The sequence below is a fragment of the Felis catus genome, chromosome B1 (genome assembly GCF_018350175.1).
Source record: "Felis catus isolate Fca126 chromosome B1, F.catus_Fca126_mat1.0, whole genome shotgun sequence".
NCBI lineage: Eukaryota > Metazoa > Chordata > Mammalia > Carnivora > Felidae > Felis > Felis catus.
The window spans coordinates 96,473,341-96,494,638 of record NC_058371.1 but is presented as its reverse complement, the minus strand read 5'-3'; the positions used below and the strand labels follow the sequence as shown (position 1 = coordinate 96,494,638).

At 34.8% G+C, this 21,298-nt stretch overlaps 1 protein-coding gene across 20 annotated transcripts in view; it reads left to right on the top strand.

The window, feature by feature from the left end:
• Window positions 1–21,298, top strand: part of LARP1B (La ribonucleoprotein 1B) — a 129,163-nt gene that overhangs the window by 36,100 nt on the left and 71,765 nt on the right. For 17 of the 20 annotated variants that reach the window (XM_023252822.2, XM_023252821.2, XM_023252816.2 and 14 more), the window contains 2 exons: window positions 4,869–5,041; window positions 8,562–8,927. In XM_023252822.2, the coding sequence (XP_023108590.1) occupies window positions 4,869–5,041; window positions 8,562–8,927 (539 nt within the window). Of the gene's footprint in view, window positions 1–521; window positions 1,528–2,046; window positions 2,126–4,868; window positions 5,042–8,561; window positions 8,928–13,274; window positions 14,797–21,298 lie in introns of those variants that run through there. The other 3 variants (XM_023252823.2, XR_006596766.1, XM_023252825.2) reach the window with 3 other exon arrangements.

The following is a 21,298-nucleotide window of genomic DNA, read 5'->3' as shown; positions in this document are numbered from 1 at the left end:
TTTCAAAAGGTTTATTTAGATTCAATAGGAAAATTAAAGATAACTGAATGACTTTTGATGCTCTCAATTCTATTCATATTATCCTCTCACAGAACCATAAATTAAATAGAGATTTAAGAATTATGGGTAAATTTCTGCTCTATTCTTGTGTACTTTGTCCTGTGTGGAATTTCTGTCCATCTTCTTAGTTTTACTAAATGATTATAGATATATTGTGCCAGTTTTCCTCTTCTAAGATTGGAGTAGTCTAATAGGATTGAAATAGTTTAAAAGTCTTATACTCAAGAGTGGGCTTGACTTTAATGTTGTTACCTGTGTGCTTCAGTCCCGTCTTGTAAAGACAGGATGATCTATATTCGAAAGCAGAATTGGGGTACTGTTATGGAATTATTAAGGTTATTGATTAAAGAATTGATGGTAATTAGAATTTCCAAAAACTGCTTTAATAATAAGAATTTTTTCCTGGATCATTTTTAAGACATTCCCTCTTGGGAAAAAATGTGTGCTTAAACTTTTTTCAGTCAGGGTGATGATCTACTGATGCTCTTGGATGTCATTTGATCGGAATATGCAGAGGAATAGGTGACTCACTGAAATATTATAAACATTGGAGCAAATCGTGCTGCAGAAATGAAAGCGACCAGACTTACTTCTATGCAAGAATGTCTACTCCCAACTCCTTGTGGAGGAGGTTGGGCCACCACTACAATGGAGATAAACACCTTTGTGATGATGATGAGAGACAGACCAGAGGACTGCTGTTGTTTTTATAGGAGCCACCATTTGTGTGTAATTAGCCTGGGCTGCATGTGCTACTTTTATTTACGGTGGGAAAGTTAATTATCATTCTGGAATTATTGCAAGATTCTGTCTTTTCCTCCCAGACTTTTGTACCTGTGTCCAGATCAATAAAGCAGAAATAGGCTTGAGTGGCATTTCCTAGATTGTTAGGTCCTTTGCTATTTGATCTGCCCTTTAGTATAGTGTGCAGTCTACAACTCACATGCTGTCATAATATTTCACATGGACTGTAAGATGTATTAATGTGGACACTGAGGGATAAAAAATTTGAGAAATGAACAAGAATATTTTTTTCTAAACTCTTCAAAATGTATTTTTTATACACGAGCATATGAGACCTGCCATCAATAAAGTACTGATGGACAGTCTCACAGATATTTTTATTTAGTGTTTCTTTGGTTGTTAGCCCTCTGTGCCTCTAAACCTTGCCAAGCAAGAAACTTGGGCAGATGTTTTAAAAGTTGAAGAAAAGTGACAATTTTTAGGTTTTCTTAAAAAAGACATAATGTCTGATTGTGTAAGTTAGATTAATTTATTGTGTAAATCTGGGGTCCAAGATGACATTTTTAATCTGCTTATGAACAGGCATTAGGTGAGTTAGATAGAAATAGAATATACTTTTTCTACAGGTAGCTAAGATAGGTCAGTCAAGTTGGTGATGCCTGTTCATTTAACCATTTATGCATTATTAATAAAATGACAAGAATAAAATTACAACGTCTTGTACGTTTTTGTGTTTTTTAAATATACACTCATTTACATCTCACATACATTTTCCCTAAAATCACTGTATTTGTATGTCAAAATTTTTAGGTTCTTTAAATTATACATCATTAACTAGATGGATAATGAAGGCATATAGGAAGACAGAATGTTCTTAGAGTTATGCTGATTCACATGACATCATAGGAATAAATATGTAAATTCAACCTTTTCCCATGAATCCTCAGATTTCTGACCTTAATAATCACCTTCTGATGAGAAAGCCTTAGTTTCAATACAAAGTAGTATGTCACCAAAAATTTGAAATGGATATAGGATAGGAAATAGAGATTGTATTTATCTGTGCCTATAAGTAAAGAAACTTTTATCCATATCCTTTTTATGTCTAATGAGACGATCTTAAGTTTCAAAAACGTAACTGTTGATGTATACTTTCAGAGGGATTTATATGGTAAAATATTTAAACATTTTTGGTTTTTTTTCATCAAAGAAATTAAAATTTCTATTTTTCCCTCTATGGAGGTTGAATTGTGTAACATGAGTTCACCTTTGCACTGAACAGAGGACCTCAATGCACCAGAAAAAGTTGATTATGGGAATGGTAAGATGTTAATTTAAAAATTTAGGTTTTGCAGTTCTTTGGATATAGTATTACACTATCAGCTCTTAAGTAAAAGGATTTCATTCATCAAAATTGAGAGTATCGGGTACCTGACCTTCTTGGGGTTTTTTGATGTTGTTTTTGGTTTTTTGAAAAATGTGTAGGAAGATCCCTAATGATTTTTTAATAAGCTGTGAGATTTCCTTTGAAAACTTGCATAAGCATTCCTGAATGTGCCAACATACAAAGTATATAATCCTTTTAGAGCAATCTATATAATGACCCAGATTCAGGGTGCATAAAGAAGTCAAACTAGATAGATATCATGGAATACGTATGGTGATTTATCTCTGGAGAGTCAGGTTGACAATTTTCAACTAATGAAGGCAGCAAAGATCAATTTTTTTCTATGTTCTCACAAGTTAGAACCTATAGGTGTCCAAGTATGTGTCTAATTTCTTTTTTTTATCTGTAAGCAAGTTTAATGTCAAGTCATCCAAGTAATATTCACTCATTTGTTTTTGGAAGATGAGTGCTTTACCATTAACCCTTAAAATTTATACATACAAGGTTTGAAATCTTTATAAAAGAAAACATCACATAGAGCATATGTGTAGGTAATTATAAGATAAACACTTCCTTTAAAAAAATCTAGATTTTTCTTGTCTTACCCAAATTCTTTATTTTAATGTCATTTAATTTATAAGCACATGTGTTATGGATATAGTGAAACACTTGACTCGTGGTAGAAACATTCAAGTTTAGAGAGCATTTAGAAATTATTATATAATAAACTTAAGTAGGTGTTTAAGATTAAATTTCTATGTTAAAAATAGTAGTTACTGATTTCCCTACCATGTGCCAGGTGCTGTTCTAATCATTTATACATGAACTGTACATAGTAATTTAGTTAATTCTTAGTTGCTAGGGTGGTGGTTCTTAGTCTATTTTTAAAGATTTAGTCACTGCATTGAACATAGATGATTTATAGTGTTAGGAATAGGGTTCTCTGCTGTTAAATATTTTCCCATTCCTATAACTTTTTACTTGCAGCCCAAACCTAGCATTTCACTTGTACTACCTTTGTGGATCAATTAATGATACATATACCATTAATTTAGAAAATCGTAAAGCAGCAGTGTCTAATAGAAATAGAATGTTAGCCACACATGTAATCCTAATAATTTTAATAGCCTGAAAAGCTACAAAACAAATGAAATTAATTTTAATAACATTTTAAACATTTTAATATACCTAAATATTGTTAATATAAAAAGTATGGATCCATTCTACCTTTTAAAATTTTTTTGTACCAAGACTTTGAAATCTGGTATGTACCTTACACTTATCCTGAGCACATTTTAGGAGTGGCCATGTTTCAAGTGCTCAGTAGCTCCATGTGGCTCGGCTGGTGGCTACATACTAGACAATGCAGTTTTAGAGCCTTTTCCATTATGAAGGAATATACATTTAAAAAAAGTAATATAGTAATCTGGCATTTGAATCCTGGATCTAACTATGCATTCTTGGAGAGGATAATAACTCTAACATGTAGTAGATGAAGTAAAATCTTGGAATATTCTTCTCAAATCCAAAGTCCTGGAATGTGCCTTTGCATTTTCATTTAGTAAAAAAAAAAAAAAAAAAGATGGTTGGTGTTCATTTATTTCAGCTTTCTCCATGTAATATTCAACTTTGCAGTATTTTCAAGTAATTGGCTTTCAGGACTAAAACGATGTTTAGAATTTTAGAGTTTAAATTAGTATTTAAAATTTTTGTATGACTCAAGTACATATTGCATTATAACTTTAAACAAGTATTCTTTGACTTTAAAAAAAGATTTGTAAAGGAATCAATTAGGAATTTATTTATAGAGCATGTAATTATCCTGATTAAAAGATTGTGTGGAGAAAGGCATTTTTAATTCCAAAAGAGTTTTTAAATGTTTTAGGGGCACCTGGGTGATCAGTCAGTTTAGCATCCAACTCGTGATTTCGGCTCAAGTGATGATCTCACAGTTTGTGGGATCAAACCCTGCATCTGGCTCTGCACTGACAGTGTGAAGCCTGCTTGGCATTCTCACCCCCCCCCCGCCCCCACCCCCTTTTCCCCCATTTGTGTACTCTCTCTCTCTCAAAATAAATACAAATTAAAAAAAAATAAAATGTTTTACATTTTATTGCCAGAGCAGTGCACTTTAATGATGTGACATGCTACTCTTTATAAACAGTATTCAGTATGAGCTAAGTGGGCACACTGCATTCGGTTAAACCTCATTAAGCAAAGGAAATGTGAAAAGTAGGAATAATGGCTTACTATAGATCATAGCAGAACACTGAAGGACTGATTTTGCCTTCAATAAAAGACACATTTAGTCTGTGGCTTAGTAGCATTCAAGGTTCCATAATTTCATTATATATAATTAATAGATTTTAAGATTGAACACGGAATTGACCCCTAAATAGATGTATTGTCACAATTAGTGACTCAATTGATATTCAGAAGTTTGAATGAATGTGATCTGTGTAAGAGTTGGTGACATTCCTTTTATCTGTTATTCATTGGCTTTACTTGAATACATCATACAAGCTTTTCAGGTTTGAAAGTCCTTGGGAAGATAATAATTGAGATTTGATTTATCATGTTTTTGTGAAAAAAAAAATCAAACCCAAGTAAAGAAAAATAAGGTGTTTTATAAGTAAGAAAGCCATTATTTTAACTAAGTACCAACTTAAAATTTTAGAGTCTGCCCCAAATTCTCCAAGATTTGGAAGTCCACTGAACCCAAAGAAAAATACTGAAACGAGTAATCTCCAAGCAATATCTAGAGGTCTGTCTACCAGTTTGCCCGACTTGGACTCACAACCTTGGATAGAAGTAAAAAAGAGACCTCGTCCATCTCCAATGAAATTGAAGGTAAATTGTTACAAGCCAAGTGAAGTGTAATACATTTTGGATTGAGTATAAGACTACTGTATTTTGTTTGTCAAGTAAATATATAAAATTGGAAAAGTTTAAAAAATTGTAAAAATTGGAACCATTGGCCAGAAATAAAAAAACTACTCAGTAGTTAAAAATAAGTTCTATTATGTCAATTTTAAAAATTTACCTTTTACTTCTGAATATTATTTAAGATATTTGGGCCTTTTTACTTGTGACTAATTTATTTTATTTTATTTTATATATGAAATTTATTGTCAAATTGGTTTCCATACAACACCCAGTGCTCATCCCAAAAGGTGCCCTCTTCAATACCCATCACCCACCCTCTCCTCCCTCCCACCCCCCATCAACCCTCAGTTTGTTCTCAGTTTTTAACAGTCTCTTATGCTTTGGCTCTCTCCCACTCTAACCTCTTTTTTTTTTTTTTTTTTCCTCCTTCCCCTCCCCCATGGGTTCCTGTTAAGTTTCTCAGGATCCACATAAGAGTGAAACCATATGGTATCTGTCTTTCTCTGTATGGCTTATTTCACTTAGCATCACACTCTCCAGTTCCATCCACGTTGCTACAAAAGGCCATATTTCATTTTTTCTCATTGCCACGTAGTATTCCATTGTGTATATAAACCACAATTTCTTTATCCATTCATCAGTTGATGGACATTTAGGCTCTTTCCATAATTTGGCTATTGTTGAGAGTGCTGCTATGAACATTGGGGTACAAGTGACCCTATGTATCAGTACTCCTGTATCCCTTGGATAAATTCCTACCAGTGCTATTGCTGGGTCATAGGGTGTGACTAATTTAAATTTGAATAACTCACTCAGTTTTTTTAAACCTGACAAAATTTTCTTAAATTGTGATTTTGTATTTTAATCTCATTATATTATTTTTAACTTTGTTAATTATAAAGAGTACAGATTCTGTACATACGTGTTTTGGTAATTTTGTGTACTGTAAGTAAGGAAAAGAGAATTGATGTCTTGGAGGCATGTGAGGGACTGAGATGTGTGGTTATGAAACAGGAGGAGAAATCCTTGATGGTAGAACTGCCATATTTTTGACTCATGGTTAGATACAAAATTTCAAATGTGATAAAAATTGCTCTGATCTAATCCATAAACAAAATGAGTACAAATAAAACTAGGGAAATCTGAGTAAGATTAATGGGTTATTTCAATGTCTTATATGTGATATTCTATAGTTTTGCAAGATGTTAATATTGGAGGAACCTGGGTAAAAAATACATAAGATTTCTGTTTCTTTTTCTTTCTTTTTCTTTTTTTTTTTTTTAATGTTTGTTTTTTGAGGGAAAGAGCGAGCAGGGAAGGGGCGGAGAGAGGGAGAAAGAGAATCCCAAGCAGGTTCCACATGCACTGCCAGCATAGACCCCAATGCAGGGTTCGAACTGATGAACTGTGAGATCATGACCTGAGCTGTCACCAAGAGCCAGATGCGTAACTGACTGAGCCACCCTGGGGGTCTTAGATCTCTATTTCTTACAACTGTATGTGAGTGTACAATTCTCTCAAAGTGAAGTTTACTAAGGATGTGGCTTTTTTTTTTTTTTTTTTTTTTAATTTACATCCAAGTTAGTTAGCATATAGGGCAATAGTGATTTCAGGAGTAGATTCCTTAATGCCCCTTACCCATGTAGCCCATCCCCCCTCCCAAAATCCCTCCAGCAACCCTCTGTTCTCCATATTTAAGAGTCTCTTATGTGTTTTCCCCCTCCCTGTTTTTATATTATTTTTGCTTCCCTTCCCTTATGTTCATCTGTTTTGTCTCTTAAAGTCCTCATGTGAGTGAAGTCATATGATTTTTGTCTTTCTCTGACTAATTTCACTTAGCATAATACCCTCTAGTTCCATCCACGTGGTTGCAAATGGCAAGATATTATTCTTTTTGATTTCCAAGTAATACTCCATTGTGTGTGTGTGTGTGTGTGTGTGTGTGTGTGTGTGTGTACACACACATACACACCACATCTTCTATATCCATTCATCCATCGATGGACATTTGGGCTCTTTCCATACTTTGTCTATTGTTGATAGTGCTGCTGTAAACATTGGGGTGCATGTGTCCCTTTAAAACAACATACCTGTATCCCTTGGATAAATACCTAGTAGTGCAGTTGCTGGGTTGTAGGGTAGTTCTATTTTTAATTTTTGGAGGAACCTCCATACTGTTTTCCAGAGTAGCTGCACCAGTTTACATTCCCACCAGCAGTGCAAAAGAGATCCTCTTTCTCCGCATCCTTGCTGACATCTCTTGTTGCCTAAATATATTCACAGTGTGTTAAAAGTTAGTTTTCTTTTTGTTTGTTTTGTTGTTTTGTTTTTAGTTAATAACATCATGGACAGCCTTCTATTTACTAGAACATTAGTTCTGTCAGGGCAGAGTTATTATTGTATACCCTTTCCTTGAACCGTGCCTGGCTCACAGTGAGGACCCAGATAATTATTGACTGAATGAATATATACTACATTAATAGGAGTTCTCAAAGAAAGGGATTGTATAGGAGAGTTAGCATTTGCTAAAGGATGAGGATTGGTCATAGGATGGCATAGGAAGATAATACTGAGAAACCTATTTTCTTGTGTTGAGAGTTTTGGAAATCTAGACTAGTTTAGATTTTAGAAGCTCTAGGATCTGAAAGTTTGGACTTGTTATGTCACCTAGTAGGAAGCAATTTTAACTTTTTCAGGGAGGGCAAAGTTCAACAATTGAGTACATGTTAGGGTAAATTTAATGAAAACCAGGCCACACTGAGTGGAGGTGAAAATTGAGCAGAGGGATTATCTAGGAAACCTAGTTAATGGCATTAATGTAATTGCAAAGGTTCAGACTAGCAAGTCTGACTATTGAATTTAGAAGTCAAAAAACCTTGATTGTTCTAGTCCTGACTAGTTCTGAAATTGTGGACAAATTAATTTCTATCTCTAGGCCTTTTTTTCCCCTCATCTTTAAAATGAATTGCTGTGCAGTAGTGGATGAGTTAAGCACCATTCTAACTCTAAAAGGAATCTTTTAGATTAATATAACCCTCCTTTTACTCAATTTTGTGTTTTTCTTTAGCGTTAGACTTAGCGTTTAGCAAATACTTTGTATTTATTGGGCTAGAATACTACTGATTTGATTATTTTTTTTTATTTAAATTTTTTTTTCAACGTTTATTTATTTTTGGGACAGAGAGAGACAGAGCATGAACGGGGGAGGGGCAGAGAGAGAGGGAGACACAGAATCAGAAACAGGCTCCAGGCTCTGAGCCATCAGCCCAGAGCCCGACGCGGGGCTCGAACTCACCGACGGCGAGATCGTGACCTGGCTGAAGTCGGCCGCTTCACCGACTGCGCCACCCAGGCGCCCCTGATTTTCTTTTATAATTTGCCTGCTGACTAGCCTGAGCATGTTAGGCTTCATATTACTTGTAACGTGATTTTTTTAAGTGATTAAAAAAAAGTGTGTATATAAAATACCACTTTCTTCCCTTAGGAATCAGCATCTCTGCCTGAAGAGGCATCAAATCAGCTATATCCTTCAGATGAACAAGAGCAAGAAGAACTTGACTTTTTATTTGATGAAGAGATGGAGCAAATAGAAGGACGAAAAAACACATTTACTGATTGGTCTGATAATGATTCAGATTATGAAATTGATGACCAGGATTTAAACAAGATTTTGATTGTAACTCAGACACCACCTTACATGAGAAAACATCCTGGAGGAGATCGAACGGGCAACCACATGTCTCGGGCAAAAATTACATCTGAACTTGCTAAAGTCATTAATGATGGCTTGTATTACTATGAACAGGATCTGTGGATGGAAGAAGATGAAAACACACACACAGCCCTAAAGGTAATTGTTTCTGGCCAACAACATCTTTCTACTGATACTAGTTTTTTAAATATATGTTGCTCCCTGTTTTTCCTAAACCTAAGGCTTTATTTTATTAAATTTTTAATATAAATAAACAATATTTAATATGAAAAATTCCTGGAATATATCTGACACTCATAACCTGAGATACTATTTTATTTTATTAAAACGACAGTGGAATGAATAATTAAAAAAAATTAGCATTCACTGACTAAAACCCTTTTTTCAGGTGAAAATAATTAGAAGGCCCTTTATAATAAGAAGGAAAAAAGTTATGAACAGGCTTAGTTTGTATGCTCATTTCTTACCCTGGCCTATAATTACTCCAGCTCTATGAGCAAGGTGTTAGAGAAGGGTTACTTTTGCTGACCCCTTTCATCCTTCACTCCTTAGTCTATGGTGCATGCTCTATGGTAGTGGAATTTGTTGTGGTCAGGGATGGAAGATTAAAATGGCTGATTGTCTCTTCTTGTCCAGTCACTACTCTGGTGGTAGGGGTGCTCTTTGAAACCTTGTTCGAATTTTTTATCCTCTTGCATTTCACCCCACATTCTGGATAACTAACCTATCCTAGTTATTAAGGTAAAATACAAGAGCATCAGAGTATTCTTTTAGCTGTCTGCATTCCTTTGATATCGATTTTAATGATGTAGATAGGGAATAAATTGGATCTTTTTCTGCCATTAAAAAAGTTAAATATTTGTTTTTAGTATATAATAATGAAGGAAAAGTTGTATAACTGTACTATGCCAAATAGAAGAGAGATCTTGGTCAGAAATAGTTACAGTTGTAGGAAGAAAAGCCTGCCAACTAGTGATTGAATAGAAGGGACTGGCTGTCCCTGGAGGTGTTCTTATCATTAACAAGAAGTGTACTTCCCTTCTTGGCTCTTCATTTCTTTTTCTTCATGGAATTTCCATCATTGCATTCACCTCTTTACCTTCTCTATTTGTTGCCTTTTTGGAGACCATGCCTCAGGGTATTATAGCTTTCTGTGAATTAAGAGCCTGAGTAGTTCTCTCTGTCCTGCTGTGGGAAAGGAAGTGTGTTTTTATAAAGTTTCTTGGTTGAAAGTCTTTCCTTGTCTAAGTATTGCTCTTTTATTTGTGATACTTAGGTTCTGTAAGAAATCTCTAAATCCTTTTTGGAACAGAGCTAGAAATTTAATAATAGGTTACAATTGCACTCCTTCCATTCCCTGTCTCCACTGTGCTTTGTTCTTCACCATCTACCATTCTGTATATTGCACTTCCCTTCTCTTTTGATCGCATGGATATGAGGTTTATGAGGATAGGAATTTTTATCTTATTTTGTGCACTACTGTATCTCTGCTGCTAGGATAGTTCCTGGTGCATAGTAGTACTCAATTCATATTCGATAAATGAATAAATGAATTATGGATTAAACATTATGAACTAACCAGAGAAAAGCTAACCACTGTATATAATATTGGTTCTGTGGGAAAATTTTTTGAGTTCCAAATAATGAACTCACAAGTCACCTTGAGAAACATGCTATTTGTAGGTGATTATTTATTTGCTTTAACTAACATGTAGACAAAAAAGCCATGTGTTAATTAAAAACCAGCATCTGCCTTATCCATGAAATATTAGGGGAAAGTAATCTTGGCTATATGACTCTGAGCATTACGGATCTGTTCATAAGTATGTTGTATTTTAGCGTATGTACATTGGTCCCTATGTACATTCTTATCACCTTATTCCCCTTGTTTCTAATTCTGTGCTCAACATGTAATTTCTTATTAGAGTTGTACTTTTCTTGTGGGTCTGCTTAAAGGGAGAGAAAACAATGATTTAATATATATTTGTTAAACTCCTACTGTGGGTCAGACATTGTGCTAGGTCCTGGGCATGGAATGGGAAGGTAACAGTAGGGTCTCTACATGCCTGGTTTTTACAAATAATTGCGAGGATAGACATTAAAATAAGCCCACAATAAGTATTTAATCATAAATTATGATAAATGTTCTAAAGGAAAAGAACAGGATTCTACTGGATTGGGTTGTCAGGGAATGCTTGTGAGAAAGTCACAGTTATAGTGAGGTCTGAACTATGAGTAAGATTGAACCCTGCAAAGAGTAGGGAAACCATACTCTGGGCACAGGAAACAGCAAGTGGCAAGGATCTGAGGGAGGAAAGAATTTGGTATATTTGAGGAAATGAAAAAAAAAAAAGCCTGTTTATAGTATTATATGAGAGGACAGACATGACAGAATGTAGGCAGAAGTCTGATCATGTATGGTTTTGTGGGCCATGTTAAATTGGAATTTATCTAAAATTCAAGTAAAGTATCTTGGAGAGCTTTACACAAGCAATGGGACATAATTAATTTTTATTAAAAATAAGTCTGGTTATTGTGGTGGAGAATAGAGTAGAGATAGGTACAAGGGTGGCAGAAGAAATCTACTTGGGAGGCTATAAAAGTAGTCTTGGAGATGGGTATTGGTAACTTAAGGTAACTTGGTAACCGAGGAACTATAGAAATAAGAAAACCAGATCTGAGCTCTCAGGAATCATTGTTTAGGAGTTGTAATAGGAAAAGTGGTGATGTGGAAGTGTAAAACTGACTTCAAAAGGAAAGAAAAATCAGATGTGTCAGGAACTGGACATATTGAGTTAGATGTAAATGAAAAGAATGCCAAATTGACAGGGTAGTTTGGTGATATTTTTTGACTTTGCAAAAGGAGTTTTTGCTGGATCCAGAAGTTACATTGAACTGCACTGGACTGAGTATAGGCTTTCTGTTTCTGGCATGCTCTTACTGGTGAAGATAACTCAAATGGCCTTTTTTTTTTTTTTTTTTTTTTTTTAATTTTTTTTTTCAACGTTTTTTATTTATTTTTGGGACAGAGAGAGACAGAGCATGAACAGGGGAGGGGCAGAGAGAGAGGGAGACACAGAATCGGAAACAGGCTCCAGGCTCTGAGCCATCAGCCCAGAGCCCGACGCGGGGCTCGAACTCACGGACTGCGAGATCGTGACCTGGCTGAAGTCGGACGCTTAACCGACTGCGCCACCCAGGCGCCCCAAGCCTTTTAATAGATGAGAAAACATCTACTTAAAATCCTTGAAGATCAGCAAGATAAGTTATTATCAGAATGAAACCATGGACAAATATGGAGTATTGAAGTAGTGTTGCCCTGGAGACCGTTTTGGAATTTGAGGGATTTGAGGAGTTCAGCTTTGCAGAAGCCATCCAAAATAAAGAGGGAAAAGACACAAACCTAGGGCTCAGCCAAAGTTGGGGATTCCATCAAGTCGTCTTCCTATTAAATTGGTACCTAAAAGAAATACATCCTCAGTGGAAGAGAACTTGCTTTCTCATCTATTCCTCTGGGGGACTACAAACAAATTTCCCTACTTGTGCTGAGCAGAATAAGGAGAAAAAAAATGGCTTAGAACTTATCATGCAATTTAAGCTCATACTATGTGGATGACTCATGTAACCACTAGTCATGAATTTAAAGTGATTATGGCCTGCTAATTTCCCAGAAACCTAGCAGAAGCCAACATAGCTCTTTTGTATGGACATTAACTTTTATCCTAGACCTCAAATAATTTACTCAAGTTACCTTAAAAGGAAAGTGAGCAGCTCACAAAGTTAATAATCAGACATGGAAATGTGGTACCACATGTAAGAATGAGCTAAAGTAACAGCAAAATCATACCCTGAAATATTTAGATATTGGAATTATTTTTTTTTATTTTTTTTAATGTTTATTTATTTTTGAGCTAGAGATACACAGAGCTCGAGCAGGGGAGGGGCAGAGAGAGAGGGAGACACAGAATATGAAGCAGGCTCCAGTCTCAGTGCTGTCAGCACAGAGCCCGATGTTGGGGCTCGAACACATGAACCATGAGATCATGAGCTGAGCTGAAGTCGAATGCTTAACTGACTGAGCCACCCAGGCGCCCCTTAGATATTCGAATTATTAAACAGAATATGGAGTAACTATGTTTACTGTGTTTAAAGAAATAAAAATATGGGTGGGGAAGAAGAAATTCTAAACAATAAAGTTCCTAGAACTTCAAGTAAAAACAGTTAAAGTGAAATCAAGAACTCAGTTAAAGGAAGGGATTAACAGCAGATTAGATACAATCAGAGGGTCAGTGAATTGGAAGCCAGCTTTACAAGAAATTTCAGAGATCAGCACAGAGAGGCAGAGAAATAGAATATATGAAAGGGTATGTAATGTTACTCTAGAGAGTCTTTGCTATTATTTACTACATTTCAAATCAAGTTTTGTAGAATTTACCGTCTACTGGATTTTATTATATAGCTTTTTATTTCTTTCCTTTTTTTTAGCTTTTTTCTGAAAAGTTTTAAAGAAGGAAGAAATGTGGAATACAGAGTGATAGAAATGGTCTAAAATGACATTTAATCAGAATTTCAGAAGGAAAGGTGAGAGAAAATGGGGCAAAGTCAGTATTTTACGAGGTGATAACTAACGCTTTTTCTGAATTGAGGAGAGGTACCAGAGTAGAGCAGCCAGGGAGGAAAAGGCAGATTACATCTAAAGGAAGAAGAGTGACTTGGTCAGCTGACAGCCAACTTTCCAACAATTAACAGTTGAATGCAGTACACAGTGGAATGATGGTGTTAATATACCAAGGGAAAATAACTATCAACCTATGATTGTATGTCTTGCAAAATGTCTTTCAAGTAAAAGGGTAAAATATGGGAGAAATTGTAATTCGGAAAGCCTCACCAAGTGAAATTGTAAAGGTAGCATAATGATTTCAGTTGCCAGATATATAGAAAGGACTGTAGAGCAAAGCAAGAGATATGTGATAAATCTAAACTGTATAAAACAGTGTCTTACAGATTTACTATAACATTAACCCAAACTTGGAGAGAGCAATAAATACTATTTAAGGGTACTTTAATGTTTTCATGTTGCAGTTTGAAGGATACCCTTCAAACTATTTTTATTAAAACATAAAATTAGAGGGAATAACCATGAAGCTAGGAGAAAGGGAAATGTGGAATAAGTAGGGGCTTCCAGCACAACAATAAGGTAGATTTAAACCCAAATATTTAGAGGAAAAAAAAACAATAAATATTGTCAGAGTATATGTAAATAAAATCAGTTGTGTTATTTACATGTGACATCAAAAAGATAACGGAGCAAAAAAGTTGAAAAGGTTGGAACAATATACACCGTAAAGTACTAATCAAAAAAAATCAATCTGTAGATGCAGTGTAAACCATATCAGTATCCTAACTGGCTATTTTGCAGAAATTGATGAGATGATCTAAAATTATATTGAAATTCAAGGGACCCAAAATAGCCAAAACAATCTTAAAAAAGAACAAAGTTGAAGAATTCATACACAGTCCTTACATTAAGACAGTGTTCTTACTAGGATAAGCATAGACATATAGGTCAGTGGAAGAGAATTGAAAGCCCAGAAATAAACCCTGTGTCTATATTCAACTGACTTCTGGCAGAAGTGCCTAAACTATTTATTCAAATAGGGAAAGAATAGTCTTCTTAATAAGTGGTCTTGGGACAAGTGGATATCCATATGTAAAAGAGTAAATTGGATGCCACCCTAACTCACCATGTACAAAAATTAATTCATTTGATTTAAACATTTAAATATAAGAGTAAAAATGATACAACTATTGCAAGAAAACATAAAATCTTTGACTTTGTATTCGACAGTGGTTTCTTATACCAATAGCATAAGAAACACAAGAAAATTAGGTATCATAATTTTAAATTTTGTACTTCATAGTACACCATGAAGAAAATGATAGGGAAATAAAAAAAAACAACCCCACAATACCATTTACATTAGCACCTCCTCCCCCAAATAAAATAATGAGGTATAAAGCTAATAAAATAGGTACAAGATCTATATGAGGAATATGATAACTCTGATGAAAGAAATTAAAGAACTACAGGGGCGCCTGGGTGGCGCAGTCGGTTAAGCGTCTGACTTCAGCCAGGTCATGATCTCGCGGTCCGTGATTTCGAGCCCCGCGTCGGGCTCTGGGCTGATGGCTCAGAGCCTGGAGCCTGTTTCCGATTCTGTGTCTCCCTCTCTCTCTCTCTGCCCCTCCCCCGTTCATGCTCTGTCTCTCTCTGTCCCCAAAAAAATAAATAAACGTTGAAAAAAAAAATTTAAAGAACTACTAAATGAGACAGGAAGACTCAATATTATTAGTTTTCCCCAACTTGATCTGTAGATTCAGTGCAGTTCCAATCAAGATTTCAGGAATTTATTTTGTGGATATTGATTGATTAACTGATTCTAAAATTTATGTGGAGAGATAAAAGACCAGAATTGCCAATACATGATTGAAGAAGAGTCAGAGAACTAATACTGCCTAACTTCAAGAGTTACTATAAAGCTACAGTGATCAAGACAGTATGGTATTGGTAAAAGAATAGACAAATAGATCAATGGAACACAATAGAGAACCCAGAAATAGACTTGCAGTAATGTAATAAAACTGATCTTTGACAAAGGAATAAAGGCAATACAATGGAGAAAATACAGTCTTTTCAACAAATGGTGATGGAACAACTTTACATCCATGTGAAAAAAAGTGACTCTAGGCACAGACCTTGTATTTTTTCACAAAAAGTAACTCAAAGTGTATCAGACCTACATGTAAAACACAAAACTATAAAACAACTGGAAGATAAAAGAGAGAAAATGTAGATGATCTTCAGTTGGCTGATGACTTTTTAGATACAACTCCAAAAGCTTGATCCACGAAGGAAGAAATTAAGACAGAGTTTTTCTAGGCACATAATGGACTGTATCCAAAGTATACCAAAAAAAAAAAAAAAAAAAAAAAAAAAAATCTTAAATCTTCAACAGTGTGAAAACAACCAGATTAAAAAAACAGGCCAATGAGCTCACCAAAGAAAGTTATATTGATGGTGAATAAGCACATGAAAAGATACTCTATATCATATAATTAGGGAAGTGCAAATTTAGACAGTGAGACACCACTACACACATGTTAGAATGGCCAAAATATAGCTGAAAGCATCCAATGCTGATGAGGATATAGAGCAACAGGAATTTTCACTCCTGTTGGGAATGCAAAATTGTACAGCCACTTTGGAAGACAGTTTGTTTCTTACAAAACTTCTCTTACACATTCTCTCTCTACACCTTTCTCTCTGCCCTTCCCCTGCTTGTGCTGTCTCAAAATAAATTAATAAAATTTATAAAACCAAAAACCAAAACTACTCTTGCCATACTATCTAGTAATTACCTTCCTTGGTACTTACCCCCAAAGGAGCTGAAAACTTTGCATATGTGGGGTGGGCTGGTTGGCTCAGTCAGTAGAGCATGTTTCTCTTTTTTTTTTTTTTAATTTATTTTATTTATTTTTTAATGTTTGAGACAGAGCCAGAGAAAGAGTGCATGTGGCGGGGGGAGGGAGGGCGGGGAGTGGGTGGCAGACAGAGGGTGACACACAATCTGAAGTGGGCTCCAGTCTCTGAGCTGTCAGCACAGAGCCCAACATAGAGCTTGAACTCAAGAACCATGAGATCATGACCTGAGCCGAAGTCAGATGCTTTACTGGCTGAGCCACTGAGGTGCCCCGAGCATGTTCCTCTTGATCTTGGGGTTGTGAGTTTGAGCCCCATGTTGAGGGTAGAGTTTACTTTTTAAAAAATCTGCATATGAAAAAAATTTAAAAAAAATCTTTACAGTAATTTTATTCATAATTGCCAAAACTTGGAAGCAACCAAGATGCCTTTCAGTAGGTGAATGGATAAACTCATATATCCAGACAATGGAATATTATGTAGTGCTAAAAAGAAATAAGCAGTCAGTGGAGGAATCTTAAATTCAAATTACTAAATGAATCCAATCTGAAAAGGCTACACATTTACTGCATGATTCTAAATATTTGACATTCTGGAAAAGGAAAACTATGAAGATAGAAGGAAGATCAGTGATTGCTAGGGTATGGGAAGGGAATAAATGAATAGGCAGAACAGAGAGGTTTTTTAGGGTAGTTAAAATTTTCTGTATGATAGTATAATGGTGAGTACATCTAATTATACATGTATCAAAACCTGTGGGATGTACATACCAAGCATGAAACTTATGTAAACTATGGACTTTAGGTGATTATGATGTGTCAGTGTAAGCCCACTGATTGTAACAGATGTAACACAGATTGTAACATGCAGAATGGTAAGAGGGGAGAGTCTGTACTTTTTCACATAATTTTGCCGTGAATCAAACACTAAAAAAGCAAGTTAGAAGAAAATGTTTACAAATAATATTTTTAATAAAGGACTTATATTTGTAATAGAGAACTCTTATAACTCAATAATAAAAATACAATCCAATTATTATTAAATGAGCAAATAACCTGAATAGACTTCTTTTCCAAAGAAGATACACAAATGGCTGATGAGCCCATGGAAGGTTGGTTGACATCATTAACCACCAGGGAAATGAATCAAAATCACTATGAGACACCACCTTGTACCTACTAGGATAACTATAATAAAAAAGATACATGCACAGTTGGTGATGATGGGGGGAGAAATCAAAATCCTCGTAGACTACTGGTTAGACTGTAAAATAGTTGAGGGTATTATGCTAAGTGAAGTCAGTCAGAGAAAGACAAATATATGACTTCACTCATATGTGGAATTTAAGAAACACAACAGATGAACATAGGGGAAGGGAAGCAAAAATAAGATAAAAATAGGGAGGCAGACCATAAGAGACTCTTAAATACAGAGAACAAACAGGGTTACTGGAGTGGAGGTGGTTTGGGGAATGGGCTAAACAGGTGATGGGCATTAAGGAGGGCACTTGTTGGGATGAACACTGGCTGTCATATGTAAGAGATGAACCACTGAGTTTTAACTCCTGAAACCAAGACTATATGTTAACTAACTTGAATTTAAATTTAAAAAAAGAGTGTAAAATGGTCCAACTGTTTTTGGAAAGCATTGTGGCAGTTCTCAAAAGGTTAAACATAGATTTGTCTTATGATCTAGGAATTCCTCTCCTAGGTAGGTACACAAAAGAAGTGACAACATATGTCCACACAAAAACATACATAAATGTTAATTGCAACATTATGAAAGTGGAAAGAACCCAAACAATCATCACCTGATGAATGCATCAACAAAAAGTGGTATAACCATATAATGGAGTAGTATTTAGCAGTAGGAAGAAATGAATACATCCTGAAACATGGAAACATTATGCTAAGTACCACATATTGTAAGATTCTGTTTGTATGTTTGTGTGAATGTCCAGAACAGACAGAAATTTATTGGCGGTTGTGGGGCTTAGGTTGGGTGGAAATATTTCCTTGGGAGGAGATTGAGAGTGATTGTTAATGGGTCCTGTGTTTGTTTGTTTGTTTGTTTGTTTTTTTTGGAGTGATGAAAATGTTGTAATTTGATTTTGATGATGGTTGCAAAATTTGTATATACTAAAAGCCAATCGATTCATATGCTGGGGTAGATTGTACCATATGTGGATTATATCTTTAATAAAGTTTTTTTAAAAAGTCAGTGCTACCCAAAGTGATCTACAGATTCAGTGCAATCCTTGTCAAGAGCCCAATGGCATCTTTTGCAGAATTAGGAAAACTAGTACTAAATTGATACGGAATCTTATGGGACCATGGAGAGCCAAAAAACAAGTTTTAAAAACCATGGAGTTAGAAATACCGCATTTCCAAAAAGGAAAGAAAAGAAAAATATCACATTTCCTAATTACAGAACTACAGTAATCAAAACTGTGTGGTATGAGCATACAGACCAAGATTAAATGAAGCTGAATAGAGCACAGAAGTAAATCCTTAAGTTGACTATGTGACCAAATGATTTTCAGTATGTGTGCCAAGATCACTAAATGGGAGAAAACAATTTCAACAAATGGTGTTGGGGAAACTGGTCATCCACATGCAAAAGAGTAAAGTTGGAACTAAGACATAAAACTAGAACAAAACAGGGTGAAGCTTCATATTTGATTTGGCAATCATTTCTTAGCTATGACACTAAAAGCATATGTAATAAACAGATTAGAATTCATAAAAATCAAAAACTTATGTGTATTAACTTATCAGAATGAAAAGGTCAGCTGCAGAATAGGAGAAATATTTGCATATAATCTGATGACGGGTTAATATTTCTGAATATATAAAGAAATCACAACAACTCAATAAAAAACTCAGTTTAAAAAATGGGCAAAGGATTTGAAAAGCTGTTTCTCCAATAATATACAAATGTCCAGTGAACACATGAAAATATGTGCAGCGTCACTATTCTTAGAGAAATGAAAATCTAAATCACAATGAAATATCACCTCACTCGTTAGAATGGCTACTTTAAAAATAAAAAGTAAAACCCAGGAAATAACAGTTGTTGGAGAGGATGTAGAGAAATTAGAACCCTTGTGCATTGTTGGTGGGAACATAAAATGATATAGCTGCTATGAAAACAGTATGGCAGTTACTCAAAAATTAAAAGGATATTTGCACAGCCATGTTCTTAGCAGTAGTATTCATGATAGCCAAAAAGCAAGCCAATTAAATGTCCATCATCAGATTAATAGATAAATAAAATGTGGTGTATACATATAATGGAATATTATTCACCCTTTAGAAAGGAAGGAAAACTATCACGTAATACAACATGGATGGTCTTTGAGGACATGCTAAATGAAATAAGCCACAAAGATACACTGGATGATTCCATTTACAAATGAAGCAGTAAAGAAGCCAAATTCATAGAAACAAAGAGTGGCAGTTGCTATGGGGGAGGGAGAAATGGGGAATTGTTTTTTTTTGACATTTTTTGAGAGACAGAACATGAGTGGGGGAGTGGCAGAGAGAGAGGGAGACACAGAATCTGAAGCAGGCTCCAGGCTCTGAGCTGTCAGCAGAGATGAAATGGCGAATTGTTAATGGGTATGGAGTTTTAGTTTTACTAAATGAAAAAAGCTTGGTTATCTGTTGCACAACAGTGAATATATTCAACAGTACAGAACTGTAAACTTAAAGATGGTTAAGATGGTGAGTTTTATGTTTTTTAAAATTCTAATTAAAAGTGAAAATTAGAAAGCCCAGCTACCTCCTAAATAAAAAGTAACGCAAAAAAGCTTTTGTATATATATTGATAGCAGACAGAATAGATTTACAAAGTAGACTTGAAAACAAAACATTACTAGCGCTAAAGAGTGTCTTTTTGTAATGATTAAAAGTGAAGAATCTATCAGAAAAGTATATTTTAAAATTTAATGTATTTAATATCAAGTTTTCAAATATATGAAACAACTGATGGGACAAATCCAAAGTCAATTTGTCTCTTAAATAAGGAATAATCAAGCAATAAAAAATGAGAGTAATTTGAGAAACAATTCTCTACCAAACCTGCAGAGTGCAAGATCTCTCTGTGCTTATCTGTAATACTTTGACCTTCAGTGGTATATAAAGTGAATTTCAAAGCATTAATATTACATAAAACACTATTGGTGGAATTAAGTTAGTGTTTAAAACTTAAAAAGTAAAGTAATAAAACCCTGTATGTTTCAGAGCAAAGATACATGTTAAATAACTCACCAGTTGAAGAAGAAATCATAGTGGAAATTAGAAAATATAAATGGATTATTAACTGGATTTAAGAGGTGCACCAGATGAGAAAAGCTTAAATGCAAATATTAGGAAAAATGCTTGAAATTAATAAGCCGATCACCAGTATTATCTTTGCTGTATAAAACATTTCCCTTAAATCTCAAAGGCTTAAATAAAAACTTCTCACATTGCTTGGCATTGGCTATGGGTCGGCTATTGCTGCTGCTGTGTGTGTCTCTTCTCATTTTGGGGATTCATGCTGAAAGAGTAGCCACCATATAGCACTTGCTTATTCATTCACATAATGGGCTGAGCTAAAGTGTACAAATGTATTTTAACTTGCTGCTTAGATGTTCTTTATGGAATTTCCTCACATTTGGTTGGCTAAATAATGTGGTTAAGCTTATGGGGCTGGAATGTATATTCTCAAAAGGCATGAAAGGTGAATATGCATAATCCCCTAATCTAGAAAATGCAGGCTTTGAACAATAATAGAATCTGCTATAGCTTTCAAAAAGGTAAAAGTTAACAAAAGAATTAACAAAATAAGTCCCCATAAAAGTATATGGAAGTAAATAATAATTAGATCTAACACTAGAGAATTCATCATACCAACACTTAATTCTTTGAAAAGATTAAAATTTATGAAGACAAAGAGGAGGAAAATGTACTTATTTTCACTGCAGTGAAAATGGGGTTATAATTACTGATTATGGTCAAATTAGGGAAAATTTTCTAGAAAAATA